At 30.1% G+C, this 18,069-nt stretch overlaps 1 protein-coding gene across 1 annotated transcript; it reads right to left on the bottom strand.

The window, feature by feature from the left end:
* Positions 1-13,692: 13,692 nt before the first annotated feature.
* LOC108459743 (uncharacterized) lies at positions 13,693-15,249 on the bottom strand. Its single transcript, XM_017759148.2, has 5 exons — positions 14,928-15,249; positions 14,597-14,632; positions 14,197-14,398; positions 14,031-14,109; positions 13,693-13,954 (listed from the first exon to the last, which is right to left on the bottom strand). Exons 1-5 carry the CDS (start codon positions 15,086-15,088, stop codon positions 13,833-13,835), a joined length of 600 nt encoding a protein of 199 aa, XP_017614637.1. The 5' UTR covers positions 15,089-15,249; the 3' UTR covers positions 13,693-13,832.
* Between the last annotated feature and the right edge of the window lie 2,820 nt (positions 15,250-18,069).

The following is an 18,069-nucleotide window of genomic DNA, read 5'->3' as shown; positions in this document are numbered from 1 at the left end:
GGCACTCTACACCTTGCTTCTGGTCACCTTATTAGCTCAGATCGCAAATATTTTCACAAAGACACATTTTCCAATCAAATTTCATGACTTAGTTTCCAAACTCAAGTTATGGTCCACAACACCACCTTGAGTTTGAGGGTGAGATGTTAATGTAAATCTGTATTTTACCATGTAAATTAGGCTATAACTTAAGATTTTAACTATTTTAATGTAAATTTGTATTTTTAGCATGCAAATTAAGCTATAACTTAGGATTTTGACTAGTTAGTTTCCATGTATAGTTCCTAAGTACTAGTATAAATACCTAGCACTTGTACAACAATAGATATACTGAAATTCATTCCTTTCTTTTTCTAAGTTTAATAACAAATTCAATGAGCATTTTGTAACTTTTAAAATTGAGTGATCAAAACATAAACGTACTAAAAGTTTAGTAATCTTGGGTGTAGTTTATCCTTATTTCAAATATCATTATTTTTATATGTGAAATATTTCAAATATCATTATTTTTCACCTCCATTGTGGGCATGGTAAATTTTAATATTATAAAATAATTATTTCAAATATTATAATTTTATATTTGAAATCTTTCAAATAATTATTTCAACTGCACATACAAAAATATATCATACTAAAATTTGCCACACTCATGATATGAATAAAAAAAGTAAATATTTCACATATAAATATTATAATTACTAAAAATAATGACATTTGAAATAGTTATTTTATATGTGAAATATTTCAAATAGTTATTTGAATTTATAAATATTCTTGTATTATATATTATGAATGTGTATTTGAAATAATTATTTAAAATATTTCACATATAAAAATAATAACATTTGAAATAATTAATTAATTTTATAATATTAAAATTTACAATAGCCAGTGAAAAATGATAATTTTTATACATAAAATATAATTATTTTAAATAATTATTTAATTTTATAATATTAGAATTTATCATACTCAAAAATATATAAATTATATTTCGTTATATAATTATTTCAAATATTTGATATATATAAATTACATATGAAGAAAAATATTACAAGAAAATTAGTTGATGCTTTTGAAAAATAAAATATATTTAATATAATCATATATAAAAGTATATTTTCATTATGTATTTATTCTTTTGTTTATATAAACGAAAATTTTATTAATTAAAAATGTGAATTAAAATAAAATTTAAAAATTCGAAAACAATTAATTAATTAGAAATAATAAAAATAGGTTGAAAGGCATATGGATTAAAAAGGAAAACAAAGAAAATCGAGGAGCATTTTTAATCTAGGCAGCACGAATGAAAGAAGCCAACATTTAATCCGACCAAGAAAAATGACACGTCAAGGAAACCCGCTTTTTACTTTTGTAGCTCGTGCTTTACAAAATTCATTTGGAATTAACACCTAACAGATGACAAGATTCCTCTAAAATATATTTTAACAAATAATTCCAAACAAACATATTTTGATATTTAAAAAGTAAACAATAAATCCATTTTATTCACATTCTTTAAAATATTAATAAAAAATATATTTTAGATAAATTTAAATTTATATTTCAGTAGATTAAAACAAATAAAATATTTTAACCACATAATAATTTTTTGAACATAGTTATCACTTGCTTGGACCATAGTAAAAAAATGTTAACACCTCTTTCGAAATCTCTTCAAAAATCTTAGTCTTTAATAAATATCAAAAATTATTTTGGTCAAGCAGTTAAAAATTTTATTCAGTCATAAGTAAGGAATAGGTCCAACAAGGACAAAGCTCGAAATTGACAAAGAAAAACCTTAAATGACTTTAATGACCTCCAAACTTGCTTGTGTAATTATGGGTGATATAATTTCTTCAATATTGTCCATCCTTGGTGATATAAATTCTCGTCCTTCTCATTCAATTAAATGCAGACAAACCACGAATAATCGCAATGTCGGATACTGTTTTGGTACAGAGTGTAAATCAAATGATCCCATCAAACATCAACTGTTCCACTTTTACTTTATAACATGAATTATATTTTTCAGCTGCTACACTGCAGATAGGTTGCAATCAATGAAAATATTAATATTATTTAAAATTAAAAATGTTTGTGATTAGGGAATGGAGGGGCTTAAATTCAAATATTGTTCTTGAGGGTACCTTTTTTTATTTTTTCTTTGACCATGTTTTCAATGTTCAAATAGGGTAATAATTGGATTTTTTCACTTTAACTTCGTAAAGAGTGAATATCCAAGTTTTGGGTTTGCAAAATTTTCATTCGACCATCGAAAAACCTGAGAAAAGGTTGCAATCTTTTTATTGATTCAAAATCGTTGGATTCCATTCGTTAACCAGTTGGAATTTTGGTTTCAAGCCTCTATATTTCATAAATACATAATTGGCATGAGATGATTGAATAATACAATGTTATTTTTTAAAATGATGATTTAAATTTAAATTATTCTTAAAAAAAAAATTCTATTAATAGATCACAGTTTGAGATTCAATAATGTAATATTATTAAAATTCAATAATAATATTTAATGTTAATCAAATGAAGGATAAAAAGCTGTTAGATTAAAGATACATGTCCCAGCTAATCACGTGTTGATCTTTTTTTATAAAAATTGTTGAATTAAACTTTTTTTATTAAGGAAGATAAAAGTTATTACATGTCAATCAATCTAGGAAAAGATAAACCAGTAATATCCTCATGCAACACATTCAAAGTAAAATTAGAAGGTTAGGATCAAGAGTAAAAGTCAATAACCATTCCTTCTGCAACCTTTGCTAAGCAATCAGCTATCCTATCACGTCCTTGATGCACATGCCTAATACCAATAGCCAATCTCGATGCAACAGGTCTCAGATGGCATGAATGACATAAAAATTCGACTGTTGTATCATTAGAGTACCCTTAATATGATGCAACACTTCCAAATAATCTGTTTCTAATAATACATCACGACAACCATGGATTATCTCGAAACTTTATCAAGATTATCCAACTAACGAGTCATTAAATCAATCTATTCAGATAGCAGCGACCCTTAAGATTTGGCATGACCTTGTTTTTTTCGTGTTTTAAACCCACACTTGGTTATTTCATGCATAGGCATACCAACCCTCATCATTGTATACATGGGATGTTTTGAAGAAGAAGTAATAAAATGGCCCATGTTATGGGCCTTGTTAGAGTTGTGTGACACGAATCCTTGTTAAAATAAAATACAATGGCAAAACTAGGGGATTTGTGTACGGACTATGTTGCATAAGTATAATCTGTATAGAAGTACAATTCTTCTATTTGACATTGATTAGAATAAGGCTTTTCAACCTTTAAATAGATGTAGTCGAAACTCCTCTTGTATCATTTGATTTTCAAAATTAGTGAATTTTCTTCTCCTTTGCCCGTTGTTTTTTTTCCAAAAGGGTTTCTATGTAAAATCTGTGTTTTATTTTTCTTTCTTATTACTTTGCAATCATTGTATATTACCATTATCTACGTTCAATTTTAACAAACTGGTATCAGAGTTTTTCAGGTTACTTGTTTGATCACGATAATGGTGACAATGAAGTATGATATTTTGCTGTTTGACCGCAACACTAGAGTCGCATTGTGGCAGATAAAGATGCATACAATTTTTGCGCAGATGGATTTGGAGGATGCCCTTCTAAGGTTATATAATATGCTTTTGACCTTGACAAATAAATAAAAGAATTGTAAAGATTGAAAGGTTCTAACACAGTTACAACTGTACCTATCGAATGAAATTCTACAGGACGTGTTGAAGGAGAAGACCACTACTGCATTATAGGTAAAGCTGCAACAATTATGCATGTCGAAAACCCTAACTAGCAAGTTGCATATGAAGCAGCGTCTTTATAGTTATCTTTTAGAGGAATATGCGTCTCTGCACGAACACTTAAATGTGTTTAAAGAAATTCTCTTAGACCTAGAGGCCATGAATGTTTAATATGATAAAGAAGATTTAGGGTTAATTTTACTTTGTTCTTACCCCCGTCTTTTTCAATTTTTAGAGATACAATTTTGTATAGTTGCGAATTTCTCATAGTTGATGAAGTCTATGCTTTCTTAGCCTTGTATGACAAGATGAAATATCTTGTGCCTAGATCTGACTCTTAGGGAGAGGTTCTCATTATTCGTGGGAGATAAGAATGAAATACTGATGATAGCCGTGGGAGGACATAGGAACGAAATCCTCGCAGTAAATCTAAAGGTAGATCGAAATCTTCAATCAGAGATAAAACCTGTAACTTCTGTAAGAAGAAATGGCACATTAAGTCTTAGTGCTATAAGTTGTAGAATAAAATCAAAAGGGAGGTGGCGAATCAAAAGAGAAAACAACTAGAACAATCTAGTAAAGCTGATGTTGTGGAAGATTACAGTGATGGTAAACTCTTAGTTGCTTCTATCGACAAATCTAACGTAAGTAAGAAGTGGACCCTTGATTCTGATTGTACCCTCCAAATAAGTCCCATTCGAGATTGGTTTACAACATATGAAATAGTGTCTAAAGGTGTTGTTTTGATGGAAAATAATGTTTCATGTATAATCACATGTATTGACACAATCAAAATTAAGATGTTCGATGGAGTCGTCAGAACATTTAGTGGTTTACGACATATACCAAAATTGAAGAGTAACTTGATTTCGTTGAGTAATCTTGATTCAAAAGGGTTCAAGTACATAGCTGAACGTGTGGTTCTAAAAATTAGCAAGGGTTCCCTCGTGATGAAAGGGCAGAGAAAGACTGCCAAGTTATATGTTTTGCATGATTCAACTGTTATTGGTGACGCAGTTGTTGTTTCCTCTTCCTTGTCAGATGATGGTGTTACTAGATTTTGGCATATGCATCTAGGGCACATGAGTGAGAATAACATGGCAGAATTAAGCAAAAGAAGACTTTTTGATGGATAAGGCATTAGCAAACTGAAGTTCTGTGAGCATTATGTTTTTGGAAAGAAAAAGAGAGTTTGATTCACTAGAGGAATCCATAACACGAAGGGAATATTTATATTCTTTTTGATTTTTGGAGACCATCTAGAGTGCCTTCAAAAGGTGGCGTTAATTATATGTTAATGATAATTGATGATTTTTCTAGAAAAATTTTGGGTATTATTTCTAAAACTGAAAAGTGATGTGTTTTTCACATTTAAGGATTAGAAAACTATAATAGAGAAACAAATAGGAAAATAGATAAAACACCCTCGCACAGATAATGGTTCGGAATTCTGTTCAGATGAGTTTAATGAATTATGCAAATTAGAACAGATGTGAGGCACTTGACAGTTCGCCATACTTCATAGCAAAACGGCGTTGTAGAATTAATGAATAGAATAATCATGGAAAAGGTTCGATGTATGTTTTCAAATGTTTGTTTACCAAAGTCATTCTGGGCTGAAGCGGCCTCTACTGCATGTTTTCTGATTAATCGGTCTCTGTCTATTGCCATTGAGAAAAAGACTTCACAAGAGGTATGGTTTGGTAATCATGCTGATTATTCTGATTTGAAGATTTTTGGGTGTCCTGTGTATGCTCATATTGATAATAGAAAATTGGAACCTAGATCCATTAAGTGTGTTTTTCTTGATTATAAGGCTGGTGTTAAATGTTATAAGTTATGGTGTCCTAAAACGAGGAAAGTTTTAATTAGTAGAGATGTCATTTTTGATGAAATTGCTATATTGCCTAACTTAACTCTTAAAGACTCTTCCAATAAAAATTGACAAAGTTCAAATCAAGCGGAGCTTTAAATTGATCCATGACCTACAATAGTCTATTCCTCAAATTATTATAGAAACTCAGAGTAGAGTTGGTTCTTCACCACAATATTCTATTGCCAAGAACAGACCTAAAAGAGAAATTAAACCTCCAAAGAGGTTCGCCGAGGTTGACCTAGTTGCTTATGCTTTAAACTTGACTAAAGATATAGATGCAAATAAAGAGCCATCTACTTTTTTCGAGGCAGTTAGCTATGAAGATTCAGGAAAGTGAATGATTTCCATGCAAGAAGAGATAAAATCACTCTATAAGAATAGAATATGAGACCTAGTGAAGCTTCCTAAGGATAAAAAGGTTGTTTATTGTAAATGGATGCTCAAAAAGAAAGAAGGGATACTAGGAGTTGAAGAACCCACATATAAAACAAGGTTGGTTGCAAAAGGTTATAGTCAGATTCTAGGTGTAGACTTCATAAATGTGATTTCTCCAATTGTGAAGCATAGTTCGATTCGAACCTTACTTGGTATTGTGGCCATGTATGATTTAGAGCTTGAGCAGTTAGATGTAAAAACAATGTTCTTACACGAAAAACTTGAGGAAGATATTTATATGCAACAACTAGAGGATTTTATAGTCTCAGAAAATGAGGACTATGTTTGCTTACTAAAAAGTCCATTTATGGCTTAAAATAGTACCAATGTATTGGCACAAGAGGTTTGATTCATTTATGACTACTCATGATTTCAAAAGAAACAGCTTTGATAGTTGTGTTTATTTTAAGAAAAATAGTAATAGTTTATTTGTATATCTACTCCTTTATGTTGATGATATATTGATAGCAACTAGAGATAAAAGAGAGATAAGAAAGGTCAAAGCCAAACTTAGTGAAGAATTTGAGATGAAATATTTGAGAGTAGCAAAGAAGATACTTGGGATGAAGATTCTTAGAGATAAAAACACATGTATATTATACCTAAGTCAGAAAGGGTACATTGATAAAGTTCTTTACAGATTCAATATGCAGAGTGCCAAGCCTGTTAGTACTCTATTAGCAGCTCACTTTAGACTTTCATCGGCTTTGTCTTTGCAATCAGATAATGAATTTGACTACATGTCACGTGTTCAATACTCTAGTGCAGTGAGATCTCTCATGTATGCTATGGTTTGCTCATGTCCAAATTTATCATATACAATTAGTACAATTAGTAGATGCATAACAATTCCCGATAAAGAACACTGGAAAGCAGTTCAATAGACTTTCAGATACTTACGAGGTACTAGTGATGTTTGCTTACAGTTTGAAAGAACTAGAGATAGAGTCATTGGGTTTATTGATTTTGATTTTGCTGGAGACCTTGATAAAAGAATATCCCTCACAGGGTATGTCTTTACTATTAGGGGTTGCGCAATTAGTTAGAAAGCCACTTCGGAAACTACAGTTGCTTTATCCACTACTGAGGCTGAGTATATGATGATTACTAATGCTCGTAAAGAAGTTATTTGGTTAAAGGGACTCTTTGGTGAGCTCAGTAAATATCTTCATATCAGTCCAGTGTTTTGTGATAGTTAGAGTGCCTTCTTCCTTACGAGTGATCAAATGTTTCATGAGAAAACAAACACATTAAGGTCCGATATCATTTTGTACATGATATTATTGCTTGTGGTGATATTTTTGTGAGCAAAGTTAGTACTCATGATAATCCTACAGATACGATGACTAAGTCACTTCCTATAACTAAGTTTGAGCATTGCTTGGACTTGGTATTCATTATTGAAGAATACCCCTTTAAGGGTTTCGTGGAAGAGGTAAGAACTTGTTCGTTGAGAGTTCTTGGTGAAGAACTTGTTTGTTGAGAATTCATGTCAAGGTGGAGATTGTTAGAGTTGTATGACCCTAGTCCTTGTTAAAATAAAATTCTGTGGCAAAACTAGATGATCTATATAGAACTACACTTCTTCTATTTGACATTTATTAGAATAAGGTTTTTTAACCTTTAAATAGATGTAGTCGAAACTCCTCTTGTATCATTCGATTTTTAACATTAGTGAATTTTTTTATCCTATGCCCGTGGTTTTTCCCCGAAAGGGTTTTCACTTAAAAAATGTATTTGTTTCTTTCCTATTGCTTTGCGATCGTTCTATATTGCCATTATCAACATTCAATTTTAACAAGCCTGACCCATTAAGGTCTTGTTGTCTTCAATGATCACAGCTGTGTGACTCGATTCTGGTAAGGTAGTAGTACTAATCATAACTAGATTGAAACTATGTGGGATTTGAGGCCCATTTCCCTTACTTTCTCCTACCCCACCTCCTTGGGTCAGTCTTTCTCAAGGGTAGATTGTGGCTTTGTCTCATTAGCCTTCGTGATTGGCCCACCATTAATTTTTTCTCCACGTGAATCCTTCACTAACCCCTCAAAATTTAATCCCTTTGAAATCTCTCGCTTTGATTATTTCCCTTTCAAATTCACCTTATTTTTCATTTGAGAATATTCAATTTCCTTATTTTTCATTTGATAATATTCAGTTTCTTTATCAAAAACAACTTCATTCTCATCACCATTATCTTCCAAGATTTGGAAGGGTGATTTGTTCACTCCCTCAACTAACAGTTGATCTTGTTTTCCTTTCATTGTAGATTTTTCCAAAAATTTGGTCATCGTTTACTGGTCAAAGCTTGCATCCAAGGTCCATAGAGAGAAATCGAATCCTTTACAGCACCCGTAGTTGTAGTGTCACAGTATCAATAATTAGCACCACCGTAGGCTCCGTTAAGTTCACATTTTTCTCATTCCTTTGCTATTTTGGACAACTATTCTTAGTGTTCCTATAGTAGCCACACTTGTAACAGATGACAAGCAAGCCCCTGTACTCCACATATTGAACATGACCATCAATACGAACATAAGAAATTAAAGGTTTTTTTAGATCAACCACTACCACTAGGCAAGCAAAGCGACCCTTATTCGCTTCTATCGTGTTATAATAAACTTTTATAATATTTCCCACCACTTGGGAGATGATTCTCAACAAACCTTTAGTATAGTATTGATATGAGAGTCAAGGATACCTTACACAGACTACCATCTTTGAAGGATAACTTTCACTTGTTGTGAAATCTCGGGTCTGTGGTTGTACCACAAGATAGTGTCTATAAATCATCCATGACCCTACCATCAGAGCATTATCATAGTCCTTTTGATTACTGAGTTTAACCAGGAAGAATTTGTTATCAAGGTCAACCACCTGGAATCTCCCAGTTAAACCCATAATGAATGTAGATGACCTACCACAACTTTGTAGCTAATTTTTTTCTCCAAAGAGTCGCATTACAACAGTCTTAGCCATGCTCATATCAATCCATTCATGAATCCGCTCAGAAAATAGTTATCTCAAGATACTCGCCTTCAGTACTAATCGTGTAGTCATCCTCCCCAATTTCAAGTTTTGACTCCACAACCACTTCATCCTCTAACCCCCTATCCTCCACATTTCCTACAAGTTTGTTTTGTCATGAAATCTTTGGGAGGTCATCTTCCATTACCACGTCCTCTAGTTCAGGATCATTGTAATGACCCAAAATTCACAGGCACCGGAAAAAGTACATTATCGGGCCTCCGTCTTAGTAAATCGAGTTCGAAATAATTACTAGAAATATTTATGAGTCTAGCGATGTGTTTAATTAGGTTTAAATTAGGTGAATTTAACTTAATTTAGAGTAATTAGTAAAAATGACTAAATTGAATAAAGGGCAAATGTTCAATTATAGATCAATAGAAAATAAAAAGGACCAAACTAGCAATTTTACCAATTAGCATAGATGAGGCGGCATAAACTGTAAAAAAATCTAAGGCTTTTCTTAGATATTTGTTATTGATTGATTAAATTAAATTATAATATATTATTAGCAACTAAAACAAATAAAAGAAAGAAAATAAAGTAAAGAACAAAGAAAAGAAACAGAATAGGCAAACGAAAGCAGGGGAAGGAAAGAAAGAAAGAAGAAAGAAAAGAAAAAGGGAGAATTAGGGTTTGAAGGTTTGAAAGTTTAATAGGTAAGTTAATTTAGCCTTTTTTACTTAATTTTAATGTTTTAAAAGCTTTAGAACAAAGTTTTGATGAAATTAAATTAATATTTTGAAAGTTATTAGAATTCTAAATATTGTTCATGTTGAATAAAAAAAATGAAATAGGGGTTTAATTGAATGAAATTCAAGTTAAAATAGATATAAGGATCGAATTGCAAAGTAAGCTATAAGTTTTGTGTTTTAGGGACTAAATTGAGGAAAATTTCAGAATTAAGAAAATATGTTGAAAATTTAATAGTTAAATTTGAGTTTAAATGAAATTTGAATAGACATAAGGTGTGAATTGGTATTATAAATTTGGTTATTAACATTTTACATCAAAACAGTTTTGGGAAGTAGCAATGGTCTAACTTTGAAAATTCACTAAAAATTGTATAAATTAAACTAGAGGATGAAAAAAATATGTAATTAAAGCTTATTGAGTCTAGTTTCTTATAGTATAAATAGTGTAAGCAATGAATTGATGAATCAAGAGATATTTAAAATTTTGTAAGACTGGTTCGGGGTGATTTCGAGATGCCCTGTTTTAACTTTGGAAAATCATTATAAATTGTACAAAAATTATTATGGAGTGTAATTTATATGTGTGAACTCCTTAATGAATCTAGTTTCAAAATAAGTAAACAAAAACCTTATTAGAGTTCTGTACAATGAGATAATTTATTTTTAGTAGAGAGAGGTCAGAACTGTCAAATGAAATAACAGGGGAGTGTTTAATGAATAAACTGTACTAATTGGCTAGACCAAAAATTCTGAAAATCTTATGGTGAGAAGATATATGAGTCTAGTTTTAAGGAAAATTTATGGATATTAATTTGGAGTTTCGTAGCTCAAGATATAAATAATTTAGTAACAATGACTCAAGTAGACAGCTTAATGGTGAAATTATATATATACATTAAAAATGGTTAAATTTGCATGTTTAGGTTCATGGATTAAATTGAATTGTGTTATATTGATGATTATAAATTATTATTATTTTCGTAGTTAACAAAGAACCCAAGACATCGGCGCAAAAAGGAAAGGAGAAAGCTATCGAGGATTAAAACGAGAAATTCACGGTTTGTATTACTATAATTCAAATTACTTTTTATTAAATGTTATATATCAATTCTATATTTAATAAGTGAATTATAAGGTAAGTATTGATATTTGAGTTGAATGAGAATTGAATTGAATGGTGAATGTGTATGTATAATTGAATTGTAAATTGATTTGAATGTGAAAATTTTAATTGAAAAGTAATCTTGGAATGGAAATGAAAGTGAATTGAGAATTGAAATACCCTATTAACTAGTCGGGCTAAGTCGGATATAATTGGCATGCCATAGGATATGAAAGTGTACGGATTTGCGGCTTTATCGATCGTGCACTTTATGTGTCGATTTCGAGCACCTCGTGTGTCGTATCAGGCACCTCGTGTGTTGTATCAGGCACCTCGTGTGTCGTTTTAGGCACTTTATGTGTCGTACACTGATCAGGTACTATGTACCGTTTTAGGCACAATGTGCCGTCTTGGTGTGTTTGGGTTGGAATCCGTGTATCATTAAAGTCCGAAATGTTAATAGGGTCAATAATTGAAATGAGAAGTTCAAATGAATTTGATCGATTGTACTAGTGAATATGAAAGAAATTAAAATTGTGGACTGAAAATTTAGATTGGAAATGAAATGCATGGATTTAAAATGATTGTGGTGATTAAAACACAGTAAATGTGATTTGTAACTAAAATTGAATAATAGATTGTTTATTTATTGTTATTTAATGATAACTTAAAAAAAAAAAAATTGTTATTTGATGCTGAGTTCTTATTTTATTTTTTTAATTGCTATTGCAATTTGAATTATGGTAATACCACTGAGTATGAAATACTCAACGTCTGACGTTGTTTCATGCGCAGTTAATAGAAGTCTAGTGTCCTGGTCCAGCATCCGAGTGATCCCGACTCCAGCAAATTTTGGGTGATGTTTTCTTTCTTAATTGAAAGTGGCATGTACTAGGTGATTTATAAGTTATATAGATATACTTGTAAAGTTAGTTATAAAAATTGTATACCATATTTTGTTATTAGTTTGATAAAATGGTAAATATTATATTATATAATTTGGTATAAGTTGGAATGAAAAAAATGAATGAAGTTATTAGTTAATTTGGATTAATATTATGAATGTTTAGTTATTAAATGACTATGTTAATGAATTGGTTATGATTTAGATATATTTAGGTTTAAATTGTTTTTGATTGTGCCATTGGTTTTGGATTAGGTGGTTTTGGTTTGAATTTGCAGGGGTTTTATGTAAAATTAAGAAGAAATGCTGTCGAAATTTTTGTAAAAAAAATATATATATATATTTCCCTGAATACTCGAACAAGTCCCGTTTCATTCCACTTTAATACTTGTGTTGGGCTTCGAAAGTCCATTATAGGGACATAATTCTTCAATTATACTATGAATGTTATAATAATTGTAAAATATCCATAAGTTGTCTGATATATCCGGTAATGCCTCGTAGCCCTGTTCCGGCGACGGTTTGGGGTTAGGGGGTGTTACAATCATCAGGATTTATTCTTGACTTTCTTTGGGACTCTCTTGAGGCCTTCAGAGGTCGAGGACCCTGGTCGTTCCAGCGAGGCAGAAGAGAAAGACTATTGTGACAAAGGAGAACCCATTGGAATATATTCAACTGAACTTTACTATAAACTATTATCTACTTTAAAGATAAAAATAAATTCTCATATTAAAAAAAAAATGCTTTGGCCATTTGAAATCCCGGCTGCTAATCAAACTATTGAACAGTTATAAAAATGTTGTAATTGGAAACATGAATTTGTAACATGTTTACAAGCAAATTCTTTCACCAAATTCGCTGAATGATTAGTTTGCCAGATAGGAACATTTTATGCACATGATTGGAGAAAAAAACAAATGACAAAAGCATGTTCAATGTGAAACCCACATCATATTCAAAGCTCATCGACAACTATCTTATATAATAAAAACTCAAGAAAGAAAATATGATACGACAAAAAGAACTTTCCGAAATCTTATAAATATAAAACTTTGAACACGATTATGAGATAAAACATACCAAAACTATGATATGAATATATATAAGAAGTCAAACCGCTAATTGGCATTTGATGGATTTCAGTCAGTGAATGAGTATGAAAATGAAGAGATGAATGCTGTATCTATTATCACAACTTGTACAATTCATAATGTTCAATATCTATAATCGAATTGCTACAAAAGTCAACCCAAAATGCATTGAAAAAGAACGAAAGGGAGAAAAATGTTCCTCTGAATGCACATATGTATTTTTTATGTACTGATAGGATACTTGCTGAGTTATATCTGTGTATTCATATTCAAATACGTCAGATACAAATATTTCAAAATAACGAAAGATTGAAATAACATTCACTAAGAATGGGATCATACAAAGGGAACATTTGCTTGCCTGAATATCAAGCATCGGCTCCAACTTTACTCATGATATCCTTTTCCTTAAGGTATTCATATTGCCCACATATTTGAATATTTGTTATTGGGAAATGAAAGTCCTTTGAAAAAGTTGAGCATGATTGTCTCCTTATCTCGTACGGATTCCTAGTTTAGGTAACTTAAACCTTTGCTAGCCGTAAGAGCCATGACTTTTCTTTATATACATCATACAACTTCACGTTTTCCACGTTAATATCATTTTATTGCTTCAAAATACAATATTCTGAATCATATAAATGTAAACAACAGGAAGGATTATGTTGGATTTATTTACAACCTAGTTCATATTCATAAACAAATATAACGAAGTACAATAATGGAATTCAGATTTGATTTTTTTTCTTCCGTGACAAAAAGATTTAATTTCCAAACATTAAAAATGCGATTACGATATGAAGTAAGGCTTATTCATTATCACAGATGATTTTTCAGTACAAAGGGTATACCTTTAGGAACTTTTGACATACAAATTGTGAACATAATATAGAGCTTTGATACTCAGATTTTGTATTTGAGGTATTGAGCAACAGTGAGAGGTTTAGGGCCGCCAAACCAGTTAATCATGAATATGTTTTCGATCTTAAGTTTGAAGATCCGGAAGTTATGACTCTTAGGCCACCCTGTTGATCAACGAATGCAACTTTGGTCGCTACACCAAGTAAATGATAGTCATTTTGGGTTTGGGTTAAGAATTACCTTTCATCTCTGGATGCTTTGTGAACAAGGCAGTTTGAGCAAATTTCGTCTCTTTGGAGTTTGCATCAAGCAGTACCAACTAAAACATCAAAAACACAACCCAATTCAGTTCAAGTTTCATTGCAAAAGTCGATGTGTGTGTGACTGGTATTTATAGCAAATGTACCTTTCCTGTGAGTGTGATTTTTGCACAAACAGGGTTCTCTGGATCCGCATTTCCACAAGTTCCGAGCGGATACTCACTGATTGTGAGGGAGGGCCGGTGGTCTTTCAATGCATTTCTTGCGGTGGGATCAAGGGTTGTCAGGTAGAAATAGGGGATGCCAGTGCTTTTGTCCACTACCCCATCGCTAAATGAAACAACATTCCTGCAGCACGAGTTCATGAAGTAGGGGAAAATGAAGGGCCATAACAGAGTATCACGACATATTCGGACATTGCAAATACCCATAATAGATCAGGTGATGGACAAGCATAAGGTCTTGAAAGTAATAAAGCCGAGCTTAAATATGAGGAATATCTTCAATTCATTAACAAAGAATAAAAAGTAGGTTATGAAAACTTACCCAAATGGTGATCCTCCCAATTCCATTGATATTGTACTGCAAAATTTAAAATGAAAAATAAGCCAATCCTACACAACAATATTTTCGTATGTTACTCCACTTTGGTAGTGAAAATACAACATAGGTGTGTTTGATTTTGTCTTTAAAGATGTTCATGTATTAATAGTTTAAACTATATATGTCTTATTCGAATATTAAAGATAAGTATTTTACCATTTTAAGGAAAATGAAGTGTATAAACTAAAACTTAATTCAGTAATAAAACAGGAAATTGAACTGATGGATTTATCTCAGCATTTCGAAATAAAGATTTTCGTAGAAAGATTATAACCTTAAAATCCCCCAGCTACTCTGGGAGACCAACCAACGAGCATAACCAGCAGCATTATCTCTGTCAGGTTTTGGTGAAGCTAACAACAACCTTCCCTCACAACAATCTTGAAGACCCAGAAAAATCAAGAACAAGAAACAGTAAAAGCATTTACTTTTCATGCTCTTTGTTTCTGTATGACTCTGTAAGAAAGATAAAGATGAACTCAACTCAACTGGACAGAATATCTGTAATTATGCATAAAAAATTGCCATTTTAAAGACAAGTATCGGGCAAAGGCAAGTAATTCAACGTTTCTGTTTGTGTAAGCTTTCAAGTTATCTGTCCCAAATAAGATTTGACCATTGTAACCGTTTAAAAGAAGGGGTGCTTTAGTCCTCTGCTGTCAAGAACACGATATAAGACCATCATTTTTTGCTTCTGAGGATTGTACGTTTTGTCAAACTCACCATCTTTGCTAATTTTTTATAAAATTAACATGTCTGAAATAGAATCGTAGAAGATTGGCACTGAATAGAATTTGTAATTTTCTTTACGAGTAGCAGATTATTGGTCAACCCTTTGACTAATGTACCTTCAAACTATTTTTATTTATATACAATTAATCATATAAATATTAAAATGTATATATTTATAGTTTTTAATCTTAATGTTTATTAACATTTAACTCTAATTGAATTGGTGTCACAAATCAACAGTCACTATATCAATTGTAAAAATTAGTAAAATTCCTTTTATGTTTAAAATAAATTATATTATTATGAGGATATTTTTATCTTTCTATATTTTAATAAAATCATTCAAATCTTATATATGATTAACTATTAGTCTTTATAAAAGGTATAAAAGTTAAACTTTATCATTTAAATCAAATCTTTTTGTTATTATTTTTCAGTATATTTTAATATTATTACACTAGAATATTTTCAATCAAATCGTTGGTAGTTATATCTATATTTCTATACTATTATTTTAAGTGCGTGATAAGATTTGTGGTTCGAGTCAATGCAACACCAACTCGATCAAGAAAAATATCAAAAACCAAATTTTAAATCATTATTAGATATTACGTAAAGGGTGTTTTTGTATTTTCATCCCTTAAATAAACTTAAAAAATACAAAGAGATTTGAACTATTTTAAATTGTTAAGTTTACCATTTTAATTAAAACCTATTTTTTTTATTATATATGAATTTTCACATAAAATATAGTTTCACCCATATTGGGAGCTATGTATTTTCTCACTATTATTTAAGTGTGTGACTGAATTCGTATCACGAGTCGAATCGATAATGGAATTTGAATTCCTTTAAATTTAATTTTACTCACAATTTAAACTACTTATTTTATTTTAATTTTGAATGTTATTGTTATTAGTTTCAAATAATATATTTCATTATTTACGTTATTTTTAAACTTACATTTATACTTTAAATGTGCAATTTGCACATAAGTGTGTGATAAAATTACTAGTATAGATAAATGTGGTTGCCTTTGATTGAGTTAGTTGTAATTCAACTTAGACCAACTTAATCATTGAAATTATTAGAAAATTTATTTTAAGAAAGTAATAAATAATATTTTTATAAGTAGGTTTTTATTAAATGTTGCCTAATATCCAGAAATTAAACATAGGATTGCAGAGGGTTTTTATAAGTAGGTTAGCACTCTATTTATGATTTATATCAATATTTTTAACATTGAATTTTTCTTTCATCTACGTGATGACATTTTGCTTGCATGTTAAGTAAAGTTTCCTGACATTTTGACATGTTAAATAAATTTAATTTCATTATATATTCTTATCATATTTGTTTTTTTTATATAATACCTAAAACTACTCATATTCTCTTCCCAACACTTAAATAAGAGGTTCAATACACTAGAACTCACGTCTTCCTATATTGACAATAATATCAATGCCAATCGAATTAAAACTCAATCAACTATAAAATATTATTTCTAAACCCATACTTATAATTTAATTACATAATTTCCACGTAGCAACGTAGCATCACTAATCTAATCTAATTAATTTCAGATTTATATAGTGTTTAATCGTTTTCAGTTCTCCCAAACGGCAGTTATGGATTTCGGTTTCAACTTACTGTTAGAGTCACGTAGATCATCCTAAATCCACCAAGATTCTTGCTTGTGGGTTATATTGTGTACGTCATCATATTATATGGTTATAACTGACATACAAGTAGGCAAAGAGGAGAGTTTAAAACAAATTTGGTCGATTTACTTCGGATCCTATTCAAATAATAAAATGATTGTTTATTTGAATTTATCCATCAAATTCAAAAAATTATTTTGTTATTTTAATATGCTAAAAGTATTTATCATTAAATTCTATATAAAATTTTAATTTCTATTAATGAAATAATAGTTTAAGTCGAATTAGGTGGATTCAAAATAAAACAACAATCCAAGTCTGACCTATAATATTAACTTGGAATATTACTGTGTTGAGTGGTTTGATTATATTTTAAAACATTTTGTAAGAAAATAATAGTAATTTTAATAATTTAATTTAATTTAAGTAATTAAAATAAATTTAAAAGAGAATTGATATATCATTTATATACAGAGAGACTAAGACGTGGGTACAAAAGATTCCCGTGCATCGATTTTTGTCGACACAATTAAAGTTTTAATGGAAAATCATAAGAATACATGAGGATGTTTATTTATTTTGTATATACCAATTCTATTTAGTTTATTTGAACTTAAAGTAATTTATAATTCTTTAATTTTTATAGCAGTATTTTATAGTAAATTTTAGTAATAAATTTTTAGTGTAGTAGAAAATTGACCCTAAATTATATCTTGATTTTCAAATTAATATTTAAAATATTTTTTATCAAAAAAAGTTGAATGTTTAATTAATAATAATGTATCATGCTGGTTGATGTTGTTTTTTAAATAAGCTGAGACGATTAATAATTTAAGTAATATTTATGATAAAAACCTTTAAAATCAATCTTTCAATTTGGATATAGTTTTAATGGTAAATGTATGTAACTATGAAAATTTAGTCTTTTACATTTTGTTTCTAAGCTCATAAGATATTTTATACATTTACTAAAAATAAAGAATATTATACATTCTTTATGTTTGAAAAACAAGTAATATTTTT

Source organism: Gossypium arboreum, chromosome 4 (assembly GCF_025698485.1).
Source record: "Gossypium arboreum isolate Shixiya-1 chromosome 4, ASM2569848v2, whole genome shotgun sequence".
NCBI lineage: Eukaryota > Viridiplantae > Streptophyta > Magnoliopsida > Malvales > Malvaceae > Gossypium > Gossypium arboreum.
The sequence above is the reverse complement of the archived record's forward strand: the minus strand, read 5'-3'. Positions and strand labels throughout refer to the sequence as shown.